General features: G+C 48.1%; 2 protein-coding genes across 2 annotated transcripts in view; one reads left to right on the top strand and one right to left on the bottom strand.

The window, feature by feature from the left end:
• acaca (acetyl-CoA carboxylase alpha) overlaps positions 1-13,457 on the top strand; it is a 50,582-nt gene extending 37,125 nt beyond the window's left edge. Inside the window, exons 43-53 of the mRNA XM_042093346.1 lie at positions 2,830-2,973; positions 3,243-3,363; positions 4,515-4,611; positions 5,639-5,735; positions 5,917-6,052; positions 6,388-6,565; positions 6,736-6,848; positions 7,912-8,066; positions 9,141-9,311; positions 10,924-11,060; positions 11,581-13,457. Coding sequence (XP_041949280.1) covers positions 2,830-2,973; positions 3,243-3,363; positions 4,515-4,611; positions 5,639-5,735; positions 5,917-6,052; positions 6,388-6,565; positions 6,736-6,848; positions 7,912-8,066; positions 9,141-9,311; positions 10,924-11,060; positions 11,581-11,710 — 1,479 coding nt within the window. The 3' untranslated portion in view covers positions 11,711-13,457. The remainder of the gene's footprint in view (positions 1-2,829; positions 2,974-3,242; positions 3,364-4,514; positions 4,612-5,638; positions 5,736-5,916; positions 6,053-6,387; positions 6,566-6,735; positions 6,849-7,911; positions 8,067-9,140; positions 9,312-10,923; positions 11,061-11,580) is intronic.
• Positions 13,458-18,340, bottom strand: part of aatf (apoptosis antagonizing transcription factor) — a 16,268-nt gene continuing 11,385 nt past the window's right edge. The window contains exons 11-12 of the mRNA XM_042091187.1: positions 17,960-18,031; positions 13,458-13,987 (exon numbers count right to left, since the gene is read on the bottom strand). Of these exons, the coding sequence (XP_041947121.1) occupies positions 13,918-13,987; positions 17,960-18,031 (142 nt within the window). The 3' untranslated portion in view covers positions 13,458-13,917. The remainder of the gene's footprint in view (positions 13,988-17,959; positions 18,032-18,340) is intronic.

The raw sequence follows: 18,340 nt of genomic DNA, 5'->3' as shown, positions 1-18,340 counted from the left end.
GCGTGGATCTTTCACGCCTCTGTGCTTGTCTGTTTACTGTAAGCAGTTTTGTTGACATTCTACAGAGAGGGCTGCCATGTTTGAGAATGCTGAGTATATCGGGTATTTCACCCCATTAGCTTGTTGGCTAATGGCATCCTCTGCTGCAAGCAGAACAAATGGCTGTGTTTTTTGGCAGTTCAGTCCTTCGCCTTCCCTTGAAGCCGCCGGGGGAACATGGCCAGGTTGCCTTTTAAAACGTCTCCACAATGAACTGGATGCCTGGAGTAAGTCTCAAATTCAAATGTGCTTTATTGGCATGACTCAGAAAATAGTGTTGCCAAAGCAGTAACATGACAATACAAACATATACAATATTTGTTTTAAGGGGGGTCAAAGAAAGGAAACTTATAATACTAAACTAAAAGAAAGAAAAACTTTGTTTAAAACATGTATTCTTAAATCTAAAATCTAAGAGTCTCTCTCTCTCTCTCTCTCTCTCTCTCTCTCTCTCTCTCTCTCCTCTCTCTCTCTCTCTCTCTCTCTCTCTCTCTCTCTCTCTCTCTCTCTCTCTCTCTCTCTCTCTCTCTCTCTCTCTCTCTCTCTCTCTCCTGGATGTAATCACCCTTTTGTTGCCTGAGAAGGATTGAGGAGCAGGCATAAGATATGGAGTCTGAGGACTACAGAAGGGAGAGGGGAAAAGCAGAAGAAGGAGAGAGATGGATAGAGGGGGGGGGGGGGTGGATAGATTCAAGAGAAGGAGAGTGTGAAAGTGTGAGACGGAGAGAGAGGAGAATAGCTTACACAGAGAGAAAAATACAGGGAGAATGAGAGAGAAGAGTGAAAAGCACAGCACAAGAGTGGATGGAGAGAAAGAGAGAGAGAAAGCTAGAGAAGGAGAGAGCAGGAGAGCGAGAGACGGAGAGGTGGGGGAGCGCGGATGCGGTGCAGCCAGCCGCCTGTCAAGGTGACTGCAGAGTGTGGCACAGCCGCAGGCAGCGCCGACAGCTTCAGGAGAGCCGGTTGAGATTTGCTGCTGAGAGACGGGCACGCCTGTAATAGCCACATGGTGCATGGTGGAGTGATGGGCGCCGAGCACACACAACAGGCAGGAGGGGGATACACACACACACGCACGCACACACATGACTCAGACTCAGACCCCTCAGTTCCAGTCCATCCCAATCCTGTAGCCAGCCATTGAGAGAGGTGAATTGGGTAATGGCCACCGCCAGCTTTTGGGAAGTGTAGACTAGCTGAACTGGTCTGAGCTGAGCTGAGCTACCTCTAGTCCCTCCTCACTGGGCTGAACACACAGTCCACTCAGCCAGCAGGAATGTATTGTTTTTCATCCAGGTGCTTGTGAAACGCTAATAGAAAGACTCTCCATACAGTTTTCAGCCATATCGCCCAGCCCTACTTGTGAAGCGCTGATAGAAAGACTCTCCATTCTGCGGAGTCTTTTAATTGCACATGTGAAAGACACAGATGAATGTATCCTCTGATGGTCGAGTGAGGTCAAACAAAGGCATACATTTGAATGGGGGGGGGTTGGGGGGTGAAAGCAAGGATGTTCTAAATGGTTCAAGCGTACTAGTATTTATCCAGTCAGCTTCAGTTGCGAGGGAAGTTCTCAAGGTTTAGGTTTGTGTTAAACAATGTGCTGGCCCTAACAGGTTGTGAGTAGACCAAGTTCTATTAAGCTCTTTTAATAATATACTTTAAGCTTGAGTGTTTGAAAGGAAGAGGAGGGGGGGGAGGGCGAGTGAAATCTGAAAGTCTGCACAGCACTGATAACAGTTTGAGCTGCTTGGGCAAGAAAGGAGAGAACATACTTAAAACCCACTTGATATATGACAAAGTGCTAGTCAATGTTTCTTTTCTTCACCAGTACTCAATCACTAGAGCCTAGCTCTTTCGAAGTAAGAGGAAAACAAGACATCCAGTTTTTCCTCAGCCAGCTTGCCGTTTCAGCTTTTTGAGTGTTTGTTTGTTTATATGGGATAAATTAAGGCTATACACTAACAGAATGCTTCAGTTGTGTTTGTGTTAACTCCGGCCTTGACAGAATTCTCAGACCAACATAAAATGGCTCTGTGACCATCCTGGACTTTCCAATACTAAAGATGGCATTACTGCTGGAATTAATCCAGTAACTTAAAATAGATGGGCATCCATATCTGGTGGACTCCTACAACGTATTTGCATTGTTATCTCTGTGTGCTATGCAGTATACACCATCTTCTGCCTATAAGCTTGTGACGTGGTGTGTGTGTGTGTGTGTGGGGTGTGTGTGGGTGTGTGGTGTGTGTGTGTGAGTGTGTGTGTTATGGGAGGCAGCAGGAGAGGAGCTGTATATTGATACCCCTCCAGAGGGCATAAATAAGCAGCCTGCAGCCCGCAGCTCTCCCTAGGCCACTGACTGACACTCTGAGCTTTAACAACCCATCGACTGTAGTATTGACATGGTGGCCAGCTCTCTTTGTGTGTGTGTGTGTGTGTGTGTGTGTGATAAGATCGACCCGCAGCCCCGGAGCGTTGGTGACACTACACTCCATCGTCAGCCATAACACTGAGGGCTAACGTCTGCCGAGTGAGAAATATGGCCATTCCTGGACAACCTCTTCTGTTGCTGCAGCCCCTGCTAACTCATACTATACACAGTACCACCAAACGGAGCTAAACAGGAAATGATCACATCTGCAAACTTTTCACCTTTTGGCAGTCACCGTTTCTATGTTAACCAGGGTAGTTGAAGTGAATAGGGCTTTGTATGTTGTCACCTTTTTCACTAGAGTTTGCTGGTCTGAATGATGTAGCCTAACACTCTGTCCGCTTCCTGTCTCGCAGGTGCTGGGTCGGGAGGTGTACACGTCCAACAACCAGCTGGGCGGTGTCCAGATTATGCACAACAACGGAGTGACCCACAGCACGGTGTGTGATGACTTTGAGGGCGTCTACACGCTACTGCACTGGCTCTCGTACATGCCCAAGGTAATACGTCAGGCCTGCCACTGCACCGCATGCAACCCTACACACACACACTCTTAACACACGGATGTCCAGCGCTATGAACAACATGTCTCTGGATGTAATGTAAATGATTTGTAATGTTTAATGAGTACGAGCTAGCTTTAAATCCTTGAAGAGTTTAGCTGTGATTTAAAGCAATGGTCAAGTGAATCTGTGATGTTTGTGCTTCATTGCTTTGTAGCGCTTATTGATGTGTGCGTGCGTGTGCGCGTGTGTGTGTGTGTTTACAGTGCACCTCAAGTCCAGTGCCCATTCTCAGTGCCAAAGACCCCATTGACCGTCTGGTGGAGTTTGTGCCAACCAAAGCCCCCTACGACCCGCGCTGGATGCTGGCAGGGAGGCCCAATCAAAGTGAGTCTCATGTCCTCTCAGGGGGCGTCAGGGTTGGAGTCTTTTTCTTCTTGCTCTTTCTTCTCCATCTATCATTCTTTCTCCTCTCTCTTTTCTTTCCTTTCTATCTTCTCTCTCTTCATTTTCTTCTTTCCTCTCTCAGTGTTGTGTTCGGGAACTAGCCTGTGTGATGCTGAGGCACTCTAGTCAGTAGTAGTCAGTAGTAAGTAGTAGTCTGTAGTCAGTAGTAAGTAGTAGTCTCTAGTCAGTAGTAGTCTGTAGTCTCTAGTCAGTAGTAGTCTGCGTGTGTGTGGGGTGGGGGATGCTGGCCTGCGTGCAGTCTCCTGGACCCACAGCAGAGATAATGCTGGACCAGACGGCTCAGCTCCAGAAGTGCTGTGGGTGCAATTGAATTGTAACCCCTCTCTTATTGGCTCTCATACTCACTCTCCCTCCGCTGCTCTCCCTCCCTCCCTCCCTCCCTCCCCCTTTTCACTACTCGCTCTATCGCTTCACCCACCCCCACCCTCCTCTCTCTCTCCCCCTCCATGCCTCCCTCTCTCTCGCCCTCCTCTCTCTCCTGCCCTCCCTCCTTCTCTTTCTCCACGCTCTTCCTCCCTCTTGCTCCCTCCCTTTCTCTCACTCTCCTCTTTCTTGCCCTCCCTCCTTTTCTTTTTTATCTTTCTCTCTGCCGCGCTCCGCTCCTTTTTCTCCCTCCTCATTCATCACCCGGCCGCTGCCTCCATGCAGAGAGAGAAAGAGAACAAGAGAGAGAGAGAGAGGGGGGGGGGGGGATAGAGAGAGAGAGAGAGAAGCCCCCATAAAGCCCACACAGCAGCTTCAGCCTCTGCCGCGCCGCCTCGGCTCTGTTCAGCTGAGCTGCGTGCCGGGTGACAGGGAACAGGCTGTAGCCAGCCGATAGAGAGAGAGAGGTGCCAGTTTCGCTCCCACAGATTGTTTATTTCTCCGCGTCTGATGTGTCGCACTCGCAGGCGACGCCGTATGCAGATGATTTTTATCGCCACCGCACGCACACTGCCAGCACGGGCCAAAAGGCAACTCCTTCATTTCTCCTCCCCTCCACTCCTCGTCTTCCTCTCCTGCCACCAAGCTTCTCTGCCTTTTCTTTTTCCTCAGCCTTCTCTAACTCTGTGTGTGTGTGTGTCTTGTAGACTCTAAGGGAGCCTGGGTGAGTGGATTCTTTGACCACGGCTCTTTCCTGGAAATCATGCAGCCGTGGGCACAGAGTGTTGTAGTGGGCAGGGCCAGGTAGGCATGACTATGGCGCCGTCATCCTCTCACCAGTTGTCGTGCTTTTGTCACTGACCGTCTTACACACACGACACACACACATATATGTGCACATACTTATACTCTGTGATATACACACATACTATTTGCTCACAAACCCACATTCACACATAATCCCTGGTATACACGCATATGTACATGCACAATTTTATATGAATGTCTCTAATTCCTTGCCTGCAATAAAACTGATCATATAGCTTCACAGAAACCCAGCCAATGAAGTTGAAAGTGAAGAGATTCTCCTGAAAATCCATTAGACTCAATCACCATTAACTCATTGACCCAAGCCACCCCTACCCCCCCCACCCACCCACCTTTGACCCCGTTGATTCTGAAGCAACCTGGGCCAGAATGAACTCCTGATTTAAAGGAACCATATGTAAGATTGTGGCCAAAACTGGTACTGCAATCACTTTCAAATTACTGTAGAGCGGTGTATCCCCTCCCCCTTCCCCTCTCACTGGTGGTTGCCAACACGGATGCCGAAACACTACTGACTTTGTGATTAATAGATAGGTGGAGGGTGGCGCATCAGGCCAAAACACAACATGACATGACCAAAAAAAAAACATCAACATCAATTGTCACTTTTTAAATGACAATATCCTGGCCGGACTACTGTTGTCAGTGATATAAGTATTTGAAATAAACATTATTTCTTAATGTCTAGTGACTTATCAGGGCCATTTTATGATTAATTGAAATACATTTCTTACAAAAGGTTCCTTCAACACTCCCCAATCCCCTACACCGATATTACCTACCACTATTGCATATACCTATATTTTTCACACACACACACACACACACACACACACACACACACACACACACACACACACACACACACACACACACACACACACACACACACACAAAAATGTATGTTCAATTTATATTTACCCCACAACAGTAGTAATGCCTCTCTGTGACCCGTCATAGTAAATATCACAACAGTAATCACGTCCTCGTTCCCTGGCTACAGACTCGGTGGAATACCCACCGGAGTGGTTGCCGTGGAAACCAGATCGGTGGAGCTGTCCATCCCTGCAGATCCGGCTAATCTGGACTCTGAGGCCAAGGTAAGCTCCTCGCCGCTTCACCCGCACGGCCGAGCAAACATGTTCCTCTCCACGGAGCCTTGGCCAAAGCTGGGGGGTGGTGGCAGCCGTGGTGGTGGTGGTGGCGGCAGCTGTGGTGGTGGTGGTGGTGGTGGTAGCCGTGGTGGTGGTGATTTTATAATGGCTCTCTTCTCCATTTCAGATCATCCAGCAGGCTGGCCAGGTGTGGTTCCCGGACTCGGCCTTTAAGACGGCGCAAGCCATAAAAGACCTGAACCGCGAGGGGCTGCCACTCATGGTGTTTGCCAACTGGCGAGGCTTCTCTGGGGGCATGAAAGGTGTGTGTGTGTGTGTGTGTGTGTGTGTGTGTGTGTGTGTGTGTGTGTGTGTGTGTGTGTGTGGAGAAGTGTCTCTCGGTGTGTGCATGTGTGTGCGCGTGTGCTGTTCTTATTCATTAGTCATGTATGAATCATCAAGGTCATGGACAGACCATACATGGACAGATTCTAAATGCCTTTGCAGTGAATTAAAAGAACATGTGGCTGTGTCCTTGTTGCCGTTGCTCATTGTTGTGTTTTCTCATCTGTTTGATATTTCACTACTTTCCTATTCTGAAATGCTCTGCGCATCAGAAAATAATAACACGTCATCTATATACTCCTCTTGTCTCCAGACATGTATGACCAGGTGCTGAAGTTCGGCGCCTACATAGTGGACGGCCTGAGGGAGTACCGGCAGCCGGTGCTGGTCTACATTCCGCCGCAGGCCGAGCTGAGGGGCGGCTCCTGGGTGGTGATCGACCCCACCATCAACCAGCGCCACATGGAGATGTACGCCGACAAGGATAGCCGGTGAGATTCACTGTCCAGATCCCGTTTATCATCAGTGGCCAGTGGAGGGAAAAATAGACTTCTTCGTTTACGCTTACGTCACATTTAGACACGCGCGCACACACACAATTGTCTTTTTGCTTGTTTGTTTTTGTTTATGTTCTTACTGGTGTGGTGGTCTCCTTTGACAGTGGTGGGGTGCTGGAACCAGAGGGCACAGTGGAGATCAAGTTCAGGAGGAAGGACCTGGTCAAGACTATGAGGCGGGTGGACCCTGTCTACATGGGCCTGGCCGAGAAACTTGGTGAGGTTTCTCTCTCTCTCTCTCTCTCTCTCTCTCTCTCTTTCTTTCTTTTAAGAATATGGTTTACATGAAATGAAACATCCTGCATGAAAGGCGGGTATTGTTTTAATTCAGCTTCAGAAAGACCAGCACAGTGTGAAATATTTTTTTTCTTCAAACAAGCAAAGGTTTTATTAGCGTGTTATTTCCACTTAAAGTAGGTCCCTGGCTATATCCTGCTGCCCTCCTCCTCCCCATGTGTCCTTCTCTGTCCAGTGATGGTCGTGGCGTTATCTCTTTGTGTGTGTGTGTGTGTGTGTGTGTGTGTGTGTGTGTGTGTGTGTGTGTGGGGGGCATAATCCCGTGACTCGGGGGCCCATTATCTGCCACTGATTGTGTCATTCCTGCCGCCCTTCCTGGGGGAGAGGTGTCAATCAGCGGCGTCTCGGATCAATCGGCCGGTCGCACGCCAGCCTACCCCCCTCACCACCACCATTGATTTCCCCCCGCCAGCTGAGGAGAGGCCAGCATAGCCGCGGGTCCAGCCGCCCAGTCCAACCCGCCTGATTGGCTTTGACAGAAATCAATCCTCTGGCTGACAAGGAAACCCCCCCCCCCCTCAATACACACACACACACACACACACCGCATGCACCCCCGGGCTCCAGAAAGCCTCAAGCTCACACTGGATTAGCTCCCCCCCCCCCCCCCCCCCAAACGCACAAGCCCACCCACTTCCAGTCAGGCTGGGCCAAACTCTCAGCTGAGGTGCTCCACCCCCAGACTATAGATCTCTTCAGCATTTTGGGCTATGCAGGTAGCCTGGTGCTGTTCTGCATGAGTATGATTGCGCTCAGTAACTCCCAGTGTTAATGCCCTCCGTGATTTTTAATTTTCTTTTCGCCCCCCTTTTCTCTCAGGATCACTGGTCCATTGTTGGGGTTAAAAGGCGTAGTTAATCCAGCAGTGAAATATACAGACCCCTTTCTTAGCAGTCTTTAGTGGCCTGAACTATGATTATTGATTTTGTTTATTTGTTTTTGTTTGTGTGTGTGTGTGTGTGTGTGTGTGTGTGTGTGCACAGGAACCCCCGAGCTGAACGCCGCCGACCGCAAAGAGCTGGAGGGCAAGCTGAAGGAGCGGGAGGAGTTTCTGCTGCCCATCTACCACCAGGTGGCAGTGCAGTTCGCCGACCTCCACGACACACCTGGACGCATGCAGGAGAAGGGCGTCATCACGGTCAGTCAGTCTGAGGGCCTCAGAGCAGACACTGAGACACACCTGCACTCCTTGTACACAGTGTGTGTGTGTGTGTGTGTGTGTTCGTGTGCGTGCGTGCGTTTGTCTGTGTGTGTGTGTGTGTGTGTGTGTGTGTGTGTGTGTGTGCGCGCATGTGTGTTAGAGCGCTTTCACACCTGGCTATTTGAATCGGAACGTGGAGCGTTTCCCTCAAAAATCGGTTTGATTGGGTAAATGTGAAAGCAGCAATTGCACTCTGTTTCGGAACAAACTGACTGCGGACTGAGACCGCTTGAAGGAGGTGGTCTCGGGTCGTTTTTAATTGAACTCTATAGCGGTTTGTTTGCAGTGAGAAAGCAATCGGCCCGTTGTAGCTGAACAACTCGCTGGTGCTTACATTTTTGTAGGCCTACACATTAGGCTACAAGTTTATTCCACTTTTAACAGACTATATATCTAGCTAGCCTATGTTTTGAATTTTAAGCGAATGTCTTGAAACATTCAAGACAGGCTACCAGTGTTACGTTCGAAAACGTGAGAGTGGGAGAAGCCTAGACTTTGGACTCACACACACACACACACACACACACACACACACACACACACACACACGGAGCTCTTAATAGGCTAGCCTACATTAAATATGGGGTTAGGTGACTGCGGGATAGTATCTTCAGCTGTCAAATGTCACCCAAGGAACAATTTAATCACACGTGGGTTTGTTTGTAGACCAACGTTTAATCTCACGTGGGTTTGTTATATTATTTGTTCCGATATAAATGCTGCCATGTGAACACAAACGAACCCAGGGAACAATGGCGAAAAACTGTCAATTCAGCATGTGATTCGGAACAAAATAGGTATGAAAGCGCTCTTAGTGTGTGTGGCAGGGATTTGAATGGGTATATAAACGCTATGTGTATTCAGTGCACACAGATGTCTGACCAAACAGATCTTTGAATAAAGGCATAGTGCTTATATTATAGAGGCAACTGAATGTCCTCCTCATGGTCACTCAACACAAAAGTCCAATTGAAGTGTGGTTCATACTGAAGCGTCCATGCTCTCATGCAGGACATTCTAGAATGGCGGACGTCACGGCAGTTCTTCTACTGGCGTCTGCGGCGGCTGCTGCTGGAGGACACGGTCAAGAGGAAGATCCAGTCGGCCAATAGTGAGCTGACAGACGGTCAGATTCAGGCCATGCTCCGACGCTGGTTTGTGGAGGCAGAGGGGGCCGTCAAGGTAAAACGCCAAACCCCTCCCCCCTCCTTACACAGACACAGACACAGACACAGACACAGACACAGACACAGACACAGACACAGACACAGACACAGACACAGACACAGACACAGACACAGACACAGACACAGACACAGACACAGACACAGACACAGACACAGGGCTTTTCAGAGCAATTGCCAACTAGAACAGGCTCCTCTGATCCGCATCACCAGTATGAGTTGGCATTTATTAGAAGCTGTAGGATCATGAGTATCAGCATGCAATGTTCTACATACAGTACTGTATGTATTTTGACAAAGTATGTAAAATGGCCTGCTTTGTATGTGTGAAATCCTGAGCATTTTGATCATTTTTGAATAAAAGAAAAAAAAGATTTTCTCAAGATATATATATATATATATATATATATATATATATATATATATATATATATATATATATATATATATATATATATATATATATATATATATATATATATATATATATATCTATCTCTCTATATCTTGAGATATTTTTTTAAACATTCTAGATTTTGAAGAAAATTTTTGTGGTGAGGACTCCAAAGGGCTGAACTGAGCTGTAGTTATCACACCACCATTTCATGCAAATCAGTCTGTACTCGTCTGGGAACACACACACACACACACACACACACACACACACACACACACACACACACACAGGCACACTGCTGCAGGCGGGCGGGCGGGCAGGCAGGTCTGCTGCGTTCAGATGATGTCCTTGGGCACAGCCACTCCTGCCGAGCTATAGGGAGTTGGTCAATAAAGAAAAGATCAAAATTCAACCCCCATCCCAACCGATGACATTGTTCTCCCCACCACACACACGCGCACACACACGCATGCACACACACACACACTCCTATCAAAAGAGGGGGCTGAAGAAGGACCTGGAGCCCAGCCAAGCGCCCCAAGGCCCCTGCTGAAGTATCTTTAGAATATGGGCGTCTGGCTCGCTAATACATTACTCCAATCAGGGGCGGCTATCTTAAGCCACAATTAATCTGCACCCTGGCATGTGCAGATAGGAGAGCAACATGCTGTTTCTTAATTAAAAGCAAACGGATTAAAAATGATTAATAAGGGCATTAAACGTTCCCGCGGACTTCAAGCGCAGACTCTTTTCTTTTTTTTTCTTTTTTTGTGAGCGAGGGAAGGCGGGAGAGCGGTAAACGGCCTCGGCCCACTGGGCCGCCTCTTCACACTTTGTTTAAAGATCAGCGAGATCTCAATTGAAGGGCTCCATCCCAAGAGCCAAACACAATTTTTTTTGTTTTGTTTTGTTTTTGTTTTTTTTTTGTTTATGTGTGAGTGCTTGACCAGGGGCGGTGTAAGGGGCTGAAGGCAGGTGTCAAGTTGAAGTTAAAGGGAGGAAGGAAGGAGGGAGGTGTGTCTGATCGCGCCACCAAATCATCCCGTGGAGCCCGAGGCGGTAGCAACGGCGGGAGAGATATAAAAAAAGAGATATAAAAAAAAAATCACCTCGACGACGGAGTTGTCCTCACGTTCCTCCTTCTCTTGTCCTCTCAACGCCCCTTCTCTTTCTCTCGGTCTCTCTCTGTCCCTGTCCCTCTCCCTCTCTCTAGGCTTATTTGTGGGACAGCAACGAGGAGGTGGTGGACTGGCTAGAGAAGCAGCTGGCAGAGGAGGAAGGTGCGCGCTCCGTCATCGACGAGAACATCAAGTACATCCGCAGGGACCACATCCTCAAACAGATCCGCAGGTACGAGAGGCCTCGCCTGGCCCCGCCCGCCACTCCACTCCACGCCACACTCCGCATCGAGGGCCTCCTCATGGGCCCCGCAGCACAGTGCGGCGCGGCGCAGCCAATGCATACATTAGGCGCACACACAAATACAACAGTGTACTGTATGTTTGGGCTCTCAAAGGAAATCAGGACCTTGGGCTCGCTAGAGATTGTCTTTATAGTTCTGAAGGTTGTTGTGCAAACGTGATTGTATCCAGATTATATTTTTATTAATATGTATCATTATTTTATCCTATAGTTATTTGACTTTATTATCTATTATTCATCATTAGTTAATGTTTAGTTGCAGATTTATTTATTTTTGTTTTATTTATATTTGTTTATGTATTTGTTTTTATTTTCCTTAGTATTGGCACATTGGCCCATTTTTCCTCCAGTGTTTCTCCTCTTTGTATCTCTCCCCACTCACCAACTATCCCATTCCAACGTTACTCTTTCCTTTTCTTTTTTTTTATCCTTCTTCCTTTCGCAACAGCCTGGTGCAAGCTAACCCAGAGGTTGCCATGGACTCCATCGTCCACATGACTCAACACATCTCCCCGACGCAGCGTGCAGAAGTGGTGCGCATCCTCTCCACCATGGAGGCCCCGGGGCCATCGTCGTAGGGGAGCTCCCAGCCTCCATTGGCCCCTCCTGCACTGAATGGGGGATGCTGGGAAACCGGGGCCAGAGGAGCCGACACGTCACTCTTAGGGACACTTGGGCAGTTACTGACTGCACTGTTGGCTATGATTCTAAGAGAGTGGCTGGAGATGGAATATTGATTCCATGATGAAAATGATGGTTCTGGGATTCAGAACGGTGTTTGCAAATACACACTGTAGTCTTAAAGATGTTTGGCGCTCTCTCCAGTGCACCTTTATGATAGATGGTATACTGCAGATTTAGTCAGAGTGAATTTAAAAACCTGGTAGTCCAGAATAGCGTTTGACAATTCCTACTTAGCAAATTGTAATTAACAAAGGCATCACCTTACATCACGAGTCAATAGCTGAGACTCAGCCACAATTTCACCTTCCCGCCCTCTAAGAACAAAAGATGCATCGGGTGGGTGGGGGTGGGGGTGGGGAAGAGAGGGAAAGTGCTATCAAGGGAACGTTTTTTTTTTTGTTTTGTTTTTTTATTTATTTTTATTTGTTCTTCACACGAGAGTGTGTGTGAAGTCATTGAACACGACCGCACCGGCTGGAAGATGAATAAAAAGGGGGAAAACGTGCGGTTGCAGGAGAGCTGGGGGATAGAGATTAGCACACCTTGGGAAAGAGCACTTCATTAATGATCAAACAGTGAGAGCGTGTACAGGCATGGTGATCAGCCCCATCCGACACACACACACACACACACACACACACACACACACACGAGGCAAGTCCAGAGGGGCCCCCTATTCAAGCCACACTGTTTAACACTGACCCTTCTTTTTTTTAATCTCTCTCTCTCTCTCATATATGCACACAAAATCCCACCAGTGATGGAAGCATATGCACATTACCTTGCAATGCATTCTGATAATATGCATTGAAACATTTAGTCACTGGTTTTGTTGCCATACTTGAATCTCTATCCTCCCAGCGTTTGGTGACTAAAAAGGAGTTCTATTGCTTATTTCAACCAAAACAAATGTTACCATGTGTAGTCATTTACCCTTACACAAATGTTTTTTTTTTTTTTTTTTTTTTAACCACACACATTAAGCACTGTAAAACTAATTTATTTAACAGCAGCAATGGTAAGTGTAGATAATGTACACTGTAATTACAATTACATGTGCAACACAAAGGCGGGATGTCCTGCTTTTGTCATTATAACTGCTATTTGCACTCATCTCATTGTACTGAATACAAAAGAAAATCATATAACCAATAATGAAATGTTACTGCTTTAGAGGAGAGGAACGCTTAACTAATGAGGTCCAGAAGAGAGTCCTGGTGCTGATTGGAGGTAGACAAGTTTGATGATCCTCGGCAATTCAGTTGATTGGCTGCAGCCCTGCCGGCACTACGAGGTCAATGTCGTGTAGTGTCAGGGACGCACACTACCGTGAGGGTCATGTGGCCGTGTGATGGTAGCCACTCCTGCCAGATAGCCTCATCGCATTGAAGTTGGCCATGCCCGTCCTCGCGTCTACTTGATCCTAGGACAGGTCAGCTGTTATCCCTCACGTCCACTAGGGCCTGGATGAGTTCTCTATAGTAAACTGCTGTAAAAGCCTGTCTGTCAGATGCACAACGTGATCATGTTACTGAAGAGATGCAGTGGTCGTCTGCAGTATGTGTCAAATGGTACGTGTACGTGTTTACTGTGGCGATCTCTGTGGTTGCCTCTGTAACTTTTAATAAAATCATACATATATTTGTTTTTGTACAATTTATTTGCCTCCCCCCTCACATTGTTATAATCTTTAGCGGCTGATGTACAAAACACTATTCAGACATATCCAGTCATTCATCTTGCATCCTTTGTACATGAAATAAAGGTTCACACTGTGACCTTGAGAAATATCACACAAGATAAATACAATGGATGAACATAATTTCTCCTTTCACACTGCGCACACCCCAGGGAAGTGAAAAAGTACAAAGTGTATTTAAAATCACCTAAGTCACATTCCATGACACTGTATTTTAAATATACAGAAAATGTACAAAATCTGGCCAAAATGACAAAAACTAAATAGTCCATGGTTCACTTCAGCACAGTCTTGTGGTCCATTTCTTTCCCAGTGCGCTGTGCAGTGAGCAGCTACTGTGGTGCCCATGAGGAAGGCTGCATCCAGTGTCTCCATGTGTCCCACATCCACACTCCTGCAGGGTTAGAGTCCATCACGCGGGGCAGCACCAGTGAGTGTGTCGCCTCCAAAGAGTGACCGATACAACTCCGTTCTGCAATCAAAATGAGATGCAAAATTCAATGAGTCACCATGCACACCAACACAGTTAAAATCACCAGGTATTAATGGAGGGCATTTGAAACCATCAATTCTGACTTCCAATTCATCCCATTTTTATTGAATTAATAGACCCTAAATGAAATTCCAGTTTCCATATTTATCTTTTGTGCAAATGAATCACGTTTTTGAGTTGAGTTTTCTGAATTTTCATTTGAGATTTCAATACAAGATTCTGCTGTTTCAAACTAACCTACTAACATTCACTTTCAGTCTCCAAAGCCACAGCTGCCTACAGCAGAGCGTCACACTTGCTTTGCCCTGTGCTGCCTCCAGTGTAGTGTCGTGGCTCACAGCAGTCACAGGCCATCAGACGAACATCCCACTTGTATTTGTATGGCCCGTGTTTTAGGATTAAGGTTTGTCCAAATTCTTTCCTCACTCCCAGAACAAGTTGTTGACTCAGTTAAGAACTCGTGTGAGTGGCAACCCTCACTCGTACTCATCCACCTCTCCCATCACGTCACCGTACAAATTTGCATTTCTCCCCTGAAAACGATTCTCGGAACAACTAACAAGCGTTTTTTTTTTAGATTAACATTTTTTTAGCTATTGTTTAGGTTGCTGGGAGAAGACAAGAGTGTGACAAAAGACATGACACGCACTACAAAACACTCCACATTTTTGACAACACTTTTCAACACTCTTTCCCGTCCTAATCCAGATTAAGTGTGACCCCGGTTTGCTGTTTAATGCGGAGAGGCCGGCTACTTGACACACACTGGGGCTCGACCTGCTTGTTTTTTTTGTTTTTTTGAGGGGGGGGGGGGTCAACTCTACATGCCCATGAGACCAGGGGTCTGCCCATTGGAGAACTGAGGGGGAGGGGGGGGACTTAATCCCCAATCCCTGTTTCAAATGCACCACCAGTTCTGAGGATTACAAGAGGCAGTGATTATCATATAATGCATACATTCTCATTCTGACAGAGGAGCACAAACAGAGGCGGGGGAATTCGGAGCACAGAGACGACTGTGAGAGCGGATGACAGCAACCGGATAAGAGTGCCTACAGATGTGTTCCTCTCGGAGTGTGTGTGTGAGAGTGAGAGAAAGAGTGTGAGTGTGTGTGTGTGTGTGTGTGTGTGTGTGTGGGGGGGGGGGGGGGGGGGGGGGTGTAGTAATCTAAAAGCCAGGCAGACTTTGGGGTGTGTGTGGAGCAGGTAGCAGAGGAAGGGCCGTGTTCTGCTATAGCCTCCCTGTATGCTGGATCATTGCTTGTGTGCGACGCTAAACGCATGATTATCCGCTCAACCACTACGGAAAAACCTGCGCTATAGGAGAGCGCTTGTGAGAATGTACACACTGGATACCCCTCCCCCTACACACACTTTCTCTCACTCTCTCGCTCACCCTCATAAACACTCACACCACCCTATAGGCATTAACATTCATGGGAGCAGCAGAGCGTATCAACGGCCGTGAAGCCGGAGTTGAGATATGGTGATGGCAAGGCGAGGTGGGGGGGGGGGGGGGGGGGGGGTGTAAGAGGGTTGAAGAGAGAAAGAGTAGCTCAGAAGCAGTGTGTGTGTGTGTGTGTGTGTGTGCGTGCGTGTGTGTTGGGGGGGGGTTGGGGGGCGTTGGGCACACAGAAAGGACTTGAGGGAAAACATGAAAGAGGGAAAAGGGAGGGAAAATGAGAGGAGCGAGGGAGAGGTGTGTGTGTGTGTGTGTGTGGGGGGGGGGGAGGCCCCAGCATTCATTCATTCCCCACACGCTCACACCTGGAGGAAAGGTCACGGCGAGTGGCTGTGAGTGGGGAGAGGTCGTGGGGCGCGCTGCAGCTCTGGCCGTACATCACCATTATCACAGCAGAGCACTGGGGCCGATGCTAATGAACAGACCTCACCACCACCACCACCTCTCTACTCCACCTCAGCTCTCTCCTTCCCTCTCTTCACACTCCTCTCTCCTCTCCTCTCCCTCTCAACACCACCTCACCACCCTCTCTCTCTCTCTCTCTCTCTCTCTCTCTGCTCCCCCTTTTTTTCTCTCTCTCACTCCTTTACACTCTCCCTCTTTTCACTGCTCCCTCACTCTACCTATTCCTCTGCTCCCTTTCCCTCTCTGTTTTCCTCCTCTCTCCTGCTCTTTTTCACTCTGCCTCTTCCACTCCATTTCTTTCTTTCTTTCTCCCTCTCTCTCTCTCTCTCACTGTAGGTCATGCAGGCCCTCCATCTTACCCCCCCCCCCCAAGCCCAACACAGGCAGCTCTGAGCAAAGGAAGCTGGAGCAGCAGCAGCTTGCTGTGGCAACAAAGGCTCCCTGGACCCCACCTCCACAGGCATCTCTCCCACAGCACCATCCCACTGTTCTCACCTCACGCCGCTCTAAGACATATCGGCTTTGGCCGTGTGTGTGTGTGTGTGTGTGTGTGTGTGTGTACACGTGTGGGGGGAGGGGGGGGGCATTTTCTAATGGATGCTGAATGCCAGCTATCAGGTGGCTGTTGCTGTTGCTGCACATTCAGGGACGTGTTCAGAAAAGAGCACATGCCAAAGCACTGGTAAACATCACATGAGGACCAGAATAACATTGAATGCCAACATTGCAGCTTTTTTTTTTTGTTTTTTGGAATTGCATTAGCACTGTTTGTATGAATGTGTGATAGTTTACGGCATGTGTATGAGAGAGGAAAAGAGCAAGGCAGAGATGGGGGGGGGGGGGGGGGGGGGGGGGAGGTGCATGTGAGATGGGGGTGGGAAGAGTGAGAGAAAAGAGTGTGAATAGGGGGGAGAGAGAGAAAGAGCTCAGAGTGTCTCGTCCTCCCCTGGCTGCATGTGCTTGAGCGATGTGGCCATGAACATCAGGCCACAGCATCAGTCAGCACAGCCTCTTCATAAATCCCCCACACACACACACACCATTTGAGCTCCCTTATGATGCGGTCGTCTCTCCTCTGTTGAGAGGGAAGGATGGACAGAAAAAGAGAGAGAGGGAGGAGTCTTGTCTTGGCATGACAAAGGACAGAGATATATTTAAGCACAGGGTGCGAGGCACGTGATGTCCCTTCAACGCCTCCTACAAGAAACCTTACTCTCCCCCCCTGAGAGAGAGAGAGAGAGAGAGAGAGAGAGAGAGAGAGAGAGAGAGAGAGAGAGAGAGAGAGAGAGAGAGAGAGAGAGAGAGAGAGAGAGAGAGAGAGGAGAGAGAGAGAGAGAGAGAGAGAGAGAGAGATGGGAAGAGGAGAGGGAGTGAGGGAAAAAAAGAAGAGGACAGGAGAGAGAAAGGAGTGAAGTGACAGTGAAGACAACAAAGCCAGTAGCCAAAGGAAAACAGCAAAAGGCAGTTGAAGGAAGAAAAATCTTTGAGACTGTGTGTGTTAGTGTAGGTGTGAGACAGTGCATGTCTGCATGTACGTGTGTGTGGGAGAGAGCAAGAAAGAGAGAGAAATATTCAGCACATATCTCCGAAAGAGGAGCGTGAAAGGCAGTTGTTCAAGAGGGATTAGGGAGTGACGAGCAGATTCCGCGAACGGCATAAAGTAGCACTGCTAATTAAAGTTTGTGTGTGTGTGTGTGCGTCGGGCGTCTGAGCACAAGTGTGAATGTGTTGTGTGTGTGTGTGTGTAGGGGGTGCATGTGTGTGAGGGAGAGAGCGACCAAGAAAGACAGAGAGAGAGAGAGAGAGAAAGAGAGAGAGAGAGAGAGAGAGAGAGAGAGAGGGGGGAGGGCGAGAGATCAAGAGAAAGGAGAGAGAGAGAGAGAGAGAGAGAGAGAGAGAGAGAGAGAGAGAGAGAGAGAGTTAGAGAGAGAGAGAGAGAGAGAGAGAGAGAGAGAGAGAGAGAGAGTTAGAGAGTGAGAGAGAGAGTGAGAGAGAGCTTGAGCTGGGTGTTAGAGGGAGAGATAATTATGTCTGTTAAAGGCGTTTGGCAGGGGGGGCCACACTGAGCCTATTACAGTACTCACCGTGCCTCATCATGCATCGAGCTGTGGTCCACTGGAGCCATAAAATTCACCAGCTTGCTGTGGATGTGGAACCTGTCCCAAACACACGCATGGCATTAGGCAGAGAAGAAGAAAGAAGCTGCCATCAGATCAGATCAAATTAGAGTCAAAGGAATTAAGCTTCACCCCCCACCCTAACCCTCTCTTCATGTGTTTGTATGTGATTCTTCTGTGTGTGTGTGTGTATGTGTGTGTGTCTCAAAACAGCTACATGAATAGCTGACCCAAACCCCCCCCCCCCCCCCCACAAGCCACCCTTAAACAGATAGAGAAAAAACAAAACAAAAGCATCATTAGATTTTCACTCTCGTCAGAAAGGTTTCATTTATGCGAATCAATCAA

The sequence above is a fragment of the Alosa sapidissima genome, chromosome 5, assembly GCF_018492685.1.
Source record: "Alosa sapidissima isolate fAloSap1 chromosome 5, fAloSap1.pri, whole genome shotgun sequence".
NCBI classification, from domain to species: domain Eukaryota; kingdom Metazoa; phylum Chordata; class Actinopteri; order Clupeiformes; family Clupeidae; genus Alosa; species Alosa sapidissima.
Note: the sequence above shows the minus strand (reverse complement) of the source record. Positions and strands in the feature narration are given on the sequence as shown.